This window comes from Oryza brachyantha, chromosome 9 (assembly GCF_000231095.2).
Source record: "Oryza brachyantha chromosome 9, ObraRS2, whole genome shotgun sequence".
In the NCBI taxonomy this organism is placed as follows: Eukaryota; Viridiplantae; Streptophyta; class Magnoliopsida; order Poales; family Poaceae; genus Oryza; species Oryza brachyantha.
The window spans coordinates 4,872,698-4,884,776 of NC_023171.2; the positions used below are offsets into that span (position 1 = coordinate 4,872,698).

At 42.1% G+C, this 12,079-nt stretch overlaps 1 protein-coding gene across 1 annotated transcript; it reads right to left on the minus strand.

The window, feature by feature from the left end:
• Positions 1 to 206: 206 nt before the first annotated feature.
• LOC121055372 lies at positions 207 to 1,031 on the minus strand. Its single transcript, XM_040527823.1, has one exon. The coding sequence runs from the start codon at positions 1,015 to 1,017 to the stop codon at positions 382 to 384; it is 636 nt and encodes a 211-aa protein (XP_040383757.1). The 5' UTR covers positions 1,018 to 1,031; the 3' UTR covers positions 207 to 381.
• Positions 1,032 to 12,079: the final 11,048 nt, after the last annotated feature.

Genomic DNA, 12,079 nt, shown 5'->3' on the forward strand with positions numbered 1-12,079 from the left:
ATTTTAGTGGTGGTTTTTATGGGGCTCTCATAGCCCCAACGGAAGACGGTGCGGCCCCCACCGCCACCGTGGCAGATCTGCCCCCTGAGGCCAGCTAATCCTGGAAGAAAACAAGTTGCATGCTCAGATCCATGGAATGGATTAAGGATGAAGGAACCCTTAATCCTGAAGTCGAAGACCAAGAACCCAAAAAAAAAAAAGGATTCTTGAAGGAAATAAATTAACATCACAGTGATCAACCTCACCAGCCACTGAATTCATGAGCTCTGACAGGTAACCCATAATTAATCAGCTACTCCCACATGAACAAAATGTAAACCAAAAGAATTACTCCTAATGAATAAAAAATTAAACCACCAGATGAAAGAATTTGAGCCGTGGCTACAAGCTCCTGGCCAGCATCTCATGGAACCTCCTGTAGGACTCCTGCTTCTCCAGCATGAACCTCTCATGGCATCTGGCTATGAAATTGTCTGCAAGCTTGTCGATCTCGTTCTGTCCATCCTCCTCCTCGTCGTCGTCGTCCTCTCGCTGTCCCTGATCGTTGTTGTCCTCCTCCTCCTCCTTCTCAGGCCAGCTGAGGTAGCCGCTGATCGGCCGCAGCAGCTGCCGCTCCGCGGGGATCATCGTGTTCCACGACGAGTCGTAGTACGCAAGCTCGGGGTCGAACTTCTCACCGCCGGCCACGGTCTCCGACGACGGCCGCGTCACGGCGGCAGCGGGAAGCAGCAGCTTGAGGTGCATTGCCATCATCTCGCCGTCGCCGTCGCCGCCGCCGCACCATGGTTTCTTGGTCGTCGTCCTCCTCCTGATCTTGTTCCTCAGCCTGACGCTGCCCCGGGCAATATCGAGGAGCAGCGCCTTTGCGCCGCCGAGTGCGACGGCGGCGAGGCGGCCGCCGTGCTTGAGGACGAAGGCGTGGAGGAGGTGCTTGATCTTGACGATCTTGAGGTCACCGGAGTGAGGAGGAGGAGGAGAAGAGAAGGGCTTGACATGGAGGAGGTGACCCATGGCCATGGAGGCATGCACCTACCAGCATTGGTGAATGAATTGAGCTGCTCGTCTTCTGTAGCTCATTATATGTGTATATGTGCTCTTGCGAGCTAGGAAGTGGGCCCCACCGACAAAGGATCAACTCATTGGTTTAGTACAAAAGTTTATTGTTAGTTTCATTAATTTCTTGGAAGGAAGCAAAGGTAATAAGTGCAAGCGGCATACTTTGTTTTGAGTTCAACAGAATTTTGAGACATTTAAAGCTGTTCATTGTTGATCGATGTCCTGGAGTTCAGATTTTTGAAGTTGTCTGAATATATATATATATTGTCATGATAATATGTAATGTCATGATCCAATGACAATGAGAATACCAAGCCAGGTGCTTGCTGTACTTGAAGAATCAAACTTACTGGCCATAAGGAATGTGTGACTTGATTGTCATGCCATCCAGGTGCTGAAACTACCCTGGTTCATGAATCATGAGTTCTGCAATGGTTGTTTCACATGGTTCTTTATTCTTTGAATTAATTTGTAAATTCATCAGATGATGGGGAAAACAAGAGAGAGAGAGAGAGAGAGAGAAAACATATGCCATTTTTTTCTCTCTCTTCCTTGTGAATCCTTTTTTTTTCTTGCCTGTCTTCCTCACTTCTCAACTGCTTTGGCTTTCTGTTTGGTCATACAAAATCTGAAGATTCCATTCTTCTGAATGAACCAAAGAGTTTACTCACTGCCTTTAACATAAAAAGGAACAAAAGAAGATCACAGGAACAATGTGGTCCCTAATCCCAATGGATCAACTCACAGACAATTCCGATCCTCCTGTCCTTGGCCAACTGACCAGGATTAGATTTGACTGCAAGTCTGCAAAGAAGCTACCAAATGTAAACCTGTTCATGTGATGCAATCTGGAACTTCAGCCTCTGCATATTCTTTTCTCTTCTGCACCCAAAAACAAAAAAATTTCTCCTGTGTGACTCTGGCCAAGATTACATCTTTACATACATGAAGGTGATTGTGTTTGTTTAGAAAACTTCTCTTGAGTTAGCCAGTTAGGTAGTGCCTGTGAGTCTCTGTTCTCCATGATACCAACTGTCAGACACTACAGAAGTAATGGATAAGGTTACTGTATTAATATGCAGAGTAGATGAGTTAGATCTATCTAACTTCATTGGTATAAACTAGCATGAAAGTTAATTAAGTAGTAGTGACCACTTCCGTAGTTCCATACACAGTCTTCAGACTTTGTAGCTTTTTTTGAAGGATATAGTACAGACATCACACGAGCTTTATTCCGCTGCATTGTACCGGCCCGGTTTCTTCCTTTTTGCAGTAAAAAATATTGTACCAAAAGTGATCAAGCAAGTATATGGAGCAGATTATTCTGTGTCATTATATTTTTTTCTTTCAATAGTAAGGTCACCTACTCACCTTTGAGCTTCTCTCCTTTTTTTTTTCATGAGTGAAAAAATTCGCCTTGAAGCCTACGTAAGGTGACATTAGAATATCTCCAACATGGTGACTGGATAGTGGCCATGAGCAATTTTACTATTCTTAAGAAGATACCAGGAGGTATCATTTTTTCTATGTTAATTTTGGTACCTCTTGGTACTTTAGATGCTAGGAGGTAGGCCTGGGCACAAGAAGATCGAGACCGAGAGACTGAACCGAATAGACCGAGACCGAGACCGAAAAGACCGAGACCGAGAAATTCGGTCCCGGTCTTGGGTGGAGGAGGTGAAAGACTGAAAAATTCGGTCCGGTTTTTGGGTACAAGGCTCGGGTAACCGAATAGGACCAAACAGACCGAACCGCCGCATTCCCTCCGCCTCCTCTCGCCCGCCTCCCCGCCTCCTCCCCTCTGCCTCTCCGCCCGCCTCCCCGCCTCCTCCCGCCGACCGCTGCCTCCCCTCCACCTCCTCCTGCCAGCCTCCCGCCTCCTCCCCTCTGCCTCTCCGCTCACCTCCCCTCCTCCTCCCGCCGACCGCCGCCTCCCCTCCACCTCCTCCCGCCGGTCGCTGCCTCTCCTCCGCCTCCTCCCGTCGGCCGCCGCCTCCCCTTCGACTCCTCCAGTCTCCTCTCCTCCGCGTCCTCCCGCCGGCCGCCGCCTCCCCTCCGCCTCCTCCCACCCGCCTCCCCGCCTTCTCCCGCCGGCCACCGCCTAATATTTTGGGCATTTCAGTCAGGACCGGGACCGAGGCCGAGACCAAGACCGAACAAGACCGAGACCGAATTTCTCGGTCTTGCATTTTTTTCAAGACCGATCTGGCCCGAGTTCTGAAAGACCGAATTTTCTTTGGAGACCGAAGACCGAGACCGAGACCGAACCGAAGAATGAATGCACAGGCCTACTAGGAGGTACCAGATTTTACACTTAAAATTTGGTACCTCCTGATACCTACTCAAGGATTGTAATATTGCTCAGTGGCCGTAGGTTGCCAGCTCGGAGCTGAGCTAATGTGGCGGCCAAGCCCGTGACTCTCCGAGCTCTGGAGCCTCACGTGTGTCTCAAGCTAGGGACCTCGGCTCGTTGTCTCGGCTTCAAGCGTGTTGCGTAGCATCACCTCGCGGTCGGCATGGACTAGCGTCGTGAAAGAGTAAATCAAGTTGTGGAGTGAATATGCAATAAAAATTTAAACAAAATAAGTGGAAGATGAAACCTTTGGAAGTTCCGGTCCCTTCAGAAGTTCCGACTGCAGAAAAGCTACTAGCTAAACAAGATAAGAACAAGCTAGAAAATCACTACGAATAAGAAACAAGAACAAGTAGTAGAGCACAAGCAACAACTAGAGTACAAGCGGTCAAATGAGTGTTAAAAAAAGCAGCAACCATAGCTTGAGGGGTGGAGGGGTATTTATAGCCCCCTCTCCAAATCTGCCCACCGGTTAGTTAAACCACAATTTCCCCCAACACTTAGAAATTCATAATATCCTTTGAAAAAAAATACTACTCATCAGTGGTCACTTTACAATATTGAAAATCAATGCCCAAACACCTTCGGAACTTTCGGTGGTATCCACCAAAACTTCCGGTCAATTCATAGAACTTACGGTTCTCACCAACGGAACTTTCGACCATTTTATAGAATCGAATCTAAGCTTGCCATGATCCTTCGAAACTTCCAGTAGTCACCACCGGAACTTCTGGTGGTTTTACAGAATTGAAATCAAATGGCAAATGACCTATTTGGAACTTCCGGTCAACCTTCGGAAGTTCCGATCAAGAGAGCATAATTTCAAAAAGATTGCAAGAGACACTTCAAAAAATATTTTTGAGCATCGGACTCATTTCTAGATTGTATTGCAATATCCCTACGACATTCCTAATTGACTCAAAATTAATACTCACACATCGCAACACAATTTTACCGATTTTCTTCTCTTTTTCAACATGAGCAATATAATGAATTCACCATCATGAGGACTAATCTTATCCTTCACAATCTCACATAACCATTAGTCCTTGCCAATTGATTATCATTAATCACTAAAATAATTAGGAGGCCTAGATACACTTTCACATCAGAATCCCTATCTCTCACCCCTCCTCCCTTGTTCTGTCTGCCCGAGCGCAATGGTAGAGGTGGTGTCATCCCAGCCACCCAATGTTGTGTTGGCCATCATCTTCATTAATGGTGAATAGAGCATTGACATGGGACTATCGTCATCCTCTGTTGCGACTCCTTCATTGTTGCCATCCTCCTCCGCTTGTGACAACAGATCTAGCCTCCCTAGCCTCGATCCCTTTGATGGTGATGATGGAAATATGCCCAAGACCAATTAGATTGGATCAATTAGTGGGCTTGATCCACGAGGGATTAGGGTTACTAATGGGTCCATGAGATGAAAGCCCATTAGTACGGCATATATATACGTGGGAGGAGGCAAAGGGGAGGCCATCCAACTCGAGCCGCTGCCTCTCTCTCGTGTGCCTCCGTCTTCCGCCGCGCACACCCTAGGTGCTGGCACACCGGCACACAGCGTTCCATCCTTGTACGTGTGGATACCTCGGAGGTGCTGCATCTTGGAGCACTAGGACGAACCACACGTGCAGGACCAGACGGACGTTAGCAACTGCACTGCCTGCTACCTCGATGCACTCGCCTCCATCGAGACGGTTCTGCTGCATCCGCGCGTCTAGTGGTAACGATCTATGATCTCTTACTCGCAAGTATCTTGGGTGCACGCGGTAGAATTAATTGTTATAGCTAGCGTAGTGTACCCGTTTCCCTACAGGTGATACTAGAGGCAAGGTGGAAGATTGGATGAGAGAAGGAGGACCGCCAGGGGGGAAGATGAAGATAGCAAGGAAAAGAGGAAAGAGATGGTGCGAGTAAGCTTAGAGGCATTGTGAACTTTACAACCGTGGCTATGTGGGGTGAAACCACGCGTTGTAGACTGCAGTGTTTTGGCTTGTTGGCTCTGTATTTGATTGGAATCATTTGAAACCACGCTGCATTAGGGAGTTATCACCTTGTATTAGCTAGGCTTGTTGAGGCCCACTAGTTGAGACCTCTTGGATTGGTCATGCCCTTGCGAGCAATGGCCTCACAAGTCTAGTGGGGGCTAAGGCAATGCAGTAGACTGACAAAGGAGGTCAAGAGATCATATGGTGGCTTAAATGGGTGCTAGCATATTAAAAACTTGGTAGATAGGAATGCAGTATATTATATGTGATAGATAGGAATTATGTGTAGAATGGTAAATGTTCAATTTTATTTTTTTTCAAACAACCAAAATAACTTTATGGTTAAAGGTTTGATATCTGTATTATTCATGCTTTAAAAGCAAATGCTGCAAAATAAATTATGATAAAAAGATAATTTAGAAGATACCGTCATAAAGATACATGAGTTGAAAAAAAATACAGTTTTGTTCAGAGATTGCAGAAAAAAAATACAGTTTTGTTTTGAGATGGCATGTGGAGCCTAAACCCACATGTTAATGACACATATGATGGCATTTTCAGCTCCGTGATTTTTCCGATTGTCCCATAAAAAGAACCCCAAAATTAATGTTTTTTTTAAATTTAGTAAACAATGAGAGGTTTAATTGAATAATTTTGGATGGTAATCTGTTTCAGGAGTAGTGTTCTCAAATTTTTTTATTTATATATTTTTGTTAAAAGTTTACAAAACTATAGTTTTGTTTTGGAAAATTGCAATTCTATACCCTAACGCCAGTTAATGGGTCATTTTAAGAAACTAGTAATCGTGCAAGTGCAGCACGTTCCACAATATTTATTCTTAAACATTCTAGGTCTATGAACCTGCTATATATAATGTAGTATTACATGAAATAAATATATACATACATCAGTAATGTCCTAATATGTTGAGTACACAGTAAGAAGGAAAATAATTCAATATAGTGGTCACCTAGTTGGCTGGTTTTAAAGTGATTCCATTTTCCAGATTCAAAATAGTCCAAACACACCTTCTAATTTCCATATTCTTCCACCCCCTCTCCTTTAAAGTGATTCCAATTTTTACTATAAACATGTTAATATAGATTTGAAGTCTCTTATTTGTCCCCAATGGAAAAAATAAGAGAGATTTAGAAGATTAGAATCTCATTGAGTTGTTGCATATTCATGTTGAATTCAACCAGCCCACCTATTGGCAATACATTGTTGGAAGCAGATATTGCAAGTGACATAAACAACCATATTAACATGCTTCAAAAGCTCAATTAATCAGCATAGGCTCATCCTTAATTGAGAGGACATTGCAGTTGATATGCAATCAAATTTGGCACTATAAATTCTAAAAGTGAGTTGGGCTGAAGTACAACTTATGATGGAAAGAGTTTTCCATATGTGAATTGTTCATAATGCAGCATAATTAAGAAACTGAAATTGATTCACAATAAATCTGAAAGCACGCTCTTCTCCGTGATACTTATCAAGCTTGAGACCAATGGTTGAGATTGTACCATAGTTACCTTGGCATCTCATGAGAAAACTAATATCATCACCGTCACCATCATCGTCTATTATAGCTATTTGACACATCATATTATGGGCCGTTAAAAGAGGTAATGTGGCATGTAGTCAAGCATTGAAAGATACATAGAAAATACAGTAACATAAAACCATTGGCTGCACTTTAGCATTGGAATCTATTCTATTACCAGCCTCACCAATAGTCTTTTTGTTGCACGGGAAGATTCAATACCACCCTAAGATTGTTGTGGCACGTGTTGAACCCAGAGCAACCAACATAAATATAGGAAGTTACCAACATCTATGAGTTTACAAAGACTCGAGTGCATTATTCTTACATAGACAATAGCCATACTACCATATCTCATTTGTCCATCTGCAGGTATGAGGGCAAGGCCAATAATAGAAATGCTCATCCTAGAGACAGAAATGTCGTATAATGTTAAACTTGTATTGCTCACCTATCATAGAAACAGAAACATGGTTGATTGCTTGAATGAGCTAAAGAGAATTCTTATTGCACTGCTATATAAGTAATCAAAACCTATTAGACAATCAAGGTCTCAAACTAAAAGATGTGACTACACAGATGCATGCTGAGACCGGCTCTAGATTGTTTCAGTGGCATTTAATCAAACACCCATTGGGCAAAATAGAGTATGTCCAAACAATAGAAGAATTTTGGTAGTTGATCGTTCGAGTCACAACCAAATTGCATGAACAAAAGAAATGAATTGGAAATTTGGAATGGCAGCAGAGATTGAACCCTCTCAATGGTATATGATTCCGATCATTGGTGATGGAACCGTGCCGCCACCCGAGACAATGTGCCAGAACTGGATCATGACATGACTGCAAGATCCAAATTAGTTTGCTGCACTGCAAATAATCACGAGTAAAATGGTCTAACGACACCACACTGCAACTAAAAAAATCAACTTCATGAGTAAAATAACCTGCAACGGAAGTTAGAGTGTTGGACTAACGATTGAGCATTCACTTAAACACCTTCTTGGTAAAAAAATAAAACAAATCCACAATCAAATAAGAACTTCCTGCTAATTGTTTAAGACAAAATCAAATAGTAAAGTGGAAGGGGAAGAGATCCAACCAAAACAAAGAAATTTTTGGTGCCGGCGCCGGTCGGGGGAGCGGGCGCGACGGTGACAGCCTCTGCTGGGGCGCCGGAGGTGGGTATCGGCCAGTCGGAGTGGGGCGGGCGATGACGAGAAGCGGTGGTGGTGGCCTGCATTGGGGCGTCGGCTGGTCGGAGGTTGGGGGCAGTCCCCGATCAGTGGGGGTAAGCGGCGGTACCAGGGCGGGCCGAGAGAGCGGGCGCGGTGGTAGCTTGCGTCGGGCTGCAATGGCGGCTTGCGCTGGCCGGCTTGCTGGCCTCCGAGAGAGCGTCGCGATTTTGGTGGAGGAGTCAGGGACGATTTTGGTGGAGGAGTCAGAGGAGGTGTTAGGGGCGATTTTGGTGGAGTCAGGGGGTGTGTCCTATGTAGGATTGTAAGAGAGAGTTGTTTCAGATCGTCCTAGGCCATTGGATACGTACATCTAACAGTGGAAATTGAATCAAGTAAATCCTATGTACATTTGTTGGTGTGCCATAAAAAAATTACATCTTCTCCTTTTTATATTATATTAGTATAGAAAACACTAGTTAGGTACGTATCAATCCAACATAACAAATCGACGTTCCCCCTGGTTGGATGTGTTTCGGCACCCAGTTTTGTTACTCCAGATTCCTTTTTTCCATGCGTATGTTTTCTAAACTACTAAACGGTGTGTTTTTTGCAAAAATTTTATATAGAAAAGTTGATTTAAAAAATCATGTTAATCTATTTTATTTTTTAACTAATAATAAATTAATTATGTATTAATCTATTACTACGTTTTCTGCGCCGGATAACTAACATCTAACCAAACATGGCCTATGTGTATAAAATTTGTAGGTGGCCCACTTAACACCGTGGTAGTGGGTGTTTTATCTAGTAAGGGCATCGCCTACAAAATGCACATGGTAGTGTGTGCAAGAGGGAGAAGGGGCCGACTATTTTGCAATCAGCTTAACACCCAACTATAGGGCGATTTATTGGATCCAAGGGCCAGCTTGCAAAACTCTAACCATAAAATGCCAACGGTACCCTTAACGACCACTAGTTGTGAAATTTATGTGGAGGGCAATATATAAGGCCCCAGCCATCTGAATAATCCATTTGCCTCCAACCAAAATTTCTTTTCTTGTCCCCACATTATTGACGATGATTTCATTGTAAGTTGACAAAATATCACTATACTTTGCTTAAATATTGTTTTCACCAAACGTACAATATATATGTTTGCACTTTGCCACATAGGAACTGGCCAGGATGGGCGAATTCATAGAAAAGATAGACATGAAGAAATCATGGTACTTCCCTATAAGCTTCCCTATAAGGAGATCCTGAAAACTACTAAGAAACTGGAGTACTAAACAATACATGCAAACTAAAATGGAGTACGATCAAAAAGCGGCCTCATCCAAGAATGGGGGTTAGCAAGGTTGAGGATAGATGCTGATCTCAATTAACACAAGTCCGTAATGTGTTGTCTAAATAATGTCCAAATAATGTCTAAATAATGTCTGCATGTGAACTTAATTACCGATGGATCGACAATCTTATTAGTGGTGAAATCGTATTCTACCGTTAACATTGAGTCCTCACATAATTCTTCTTCAACTAAACGGTTATGAATTTTATATAAATTGTAAAAGAAAATTATTTCATCATTACCTTCAATTTTGTTTTTGCCAGATTTGTACTACAACTATTTCTCTTCTAACCGAATTTTTACATGTAACAAAATATTACTCCCTCATCTAACAAATGTTTTACGCATCTCTAGAAAGATACCATACTATCAAATTACTGATCTGACGTGTCACACACGAAGGCCTGAAAGTCAATCTTAGACAGCTCCAGTGAAGGACCTAAATTCTTAGAAGGTGAGCGGGCGTGCCAGTCAGTTTGATCCTGCAACTGACAAGATAAACAGTAAAGCAAGCCGATCGGCTATCGAGCCGATAGGTGAATAAATATCCAGCCGATCAGATGTTGATGCTGCAGCGGTTAGCCGATAGGATAAACAATCGGCTATAAAAAGCTTGGATCGGCTAGAAACTTGATAGAAATAGAATTAAATTAAATATTAGACCAAAGTAATCCGCCAAGTTACTTATTAATCTCAGTCGATCGGACGAACCCCTATAACCAGATCGAACCAGATGTACAGAGATTGGACTTAACCAAGATAGTATGGAGTCGAGCACGATATGACTATAGGAAACATGAAGATCGATAAGGCTAATAAATAAACCGATGAATTACTTGGAATAAACAATGAATCATATGTTACGATCGGCTAAGCCTAACTTGCATGTAATTCTCGTAGACCGATGGAACATAAATAACTATCAATCTAACTAAATCAAGCTGATTGGTGTGGAAATAATGCAGTAAAGCAATCGGCTACTATATTGATATAAATATTATAAACATGTAGATCAGTAAAAATCATCGGCTATAGACGGTGGACAAATAACCAAGATCTACAAAATACTTAGCCCATATTACTAAGAATAATCATATAAGATCGAACCCAAACGAGACAGTTCAAGATTAAACCTAGCAATGTTTGGATAGATACTAAACAGATCTAGATTGCTATCAAGCCAATGAGCTGATAACTGATAACCTATCGGCTGGTACTCCGATAGAACAATAAGCAAAATACATCAATCTGATATAAGCTATCTGATAAACGCAATCTACTAGATCGGACCGAACCGAGACAGTACTAGATTGAATATGTCAAACAACGAATATCATACCGACGTAGATCGCCCAAAGTGGCCGACGAGATCAACTCAAAACATGAAAGTGATCTAAGTTGAAACTGATACGATAACTAGTAATCGCACAACTAGATTAGAAGATCGAACTGAACCGAGACCGTTCTAATCTAGCCGATGCGATTACCGTGGCCCAACGGAACGTAGGACTTGCCCCTCTGCCAGAGATCAAAGCGATGCAGCCCCACGTCAGGTGCCAAGTTTCGCCGGAGTTGAAAACCTCAGACAAGAGGGTGGTGATGCGCCGAAAGAAGTTGATCTAATTGATTGATAGATGATTTACAATGACTCAAGGCACACATATTTATACCCTCGGGTGGATAGTAGTCCATGTCGAACACACCACATGACTCCTAAAAGATAAAAAGAAATAACAAACTCTATCTCTATTTTCTATTGAATACGACACGGATTCTAATAGATAAAAGAAAACAAACAAGTCCTGACCGGACTCTAATCTCTTAGAGATAAAATCCTAACTAACTCTAACTAGTAGATAAAATTATGCTGTCAAGCCTTGGTCTTTACGATTCCATGTTGAATTCAAACTCTTCCGGGTAAAAATTTCTATCGGTGATTGTACCTTTTCTTATGCGAATCCGATAAGAAAATTTACCAAATTTTGATGTTAACATCATGCTAAAAATATCTATACTACTTTATTTTATAAAAAACATAATGCTTAATATATATACATACTAAATATAATGCTAAACTATTTATAAGTATAATACTAAATATATCTATATGTACATTCTAAGGGGTAATTGTTTGGGTGTTTAATAAAAAAACCAAATGACATATTTGCAAGTAAAAAATAATTTATGAATAAAATTATGTATATATATATATAGGACAAGACTAATATGTGCACCCCTTGGTATAAGTTATTCTATACCCCCTCCCTTCCAAGGCCTCCCAAGGCCCACCTCACCTCCCACACTCCTCCAAGGCCCAAAAACCATCCCCACCTTGTTTAAAGGCTGGTCAAAGGGTTAATCTCGTGGGTCAACCCCTTTATGAGCTTCCTCTCATGTCTATCTAAGCTCACCTCTCGTCTCACAAGAATTGTGCAGTAACACGACGACAAAAATACAGTAACACGGTGACTAATTTACAGTAACAACGTTGAAACATACCTATTAGGGATATACTTTTTTAGAACAATTTTTTCAAACAATATGGTACAAAAGTTCTTAAAAAATAATATATGAGGTGAGAGATAAAGTTGTTTAAAAGTTTAAA

Coding starts and splice junctions, on each gene's coding strand:
- LOC121055372 (XM_040527823.1), bottom strand. CDS start 1,017: ATGGCCATGGGTCACCTCCTCCATGTCAAGCCCTTCTCTTCTCCTCCT.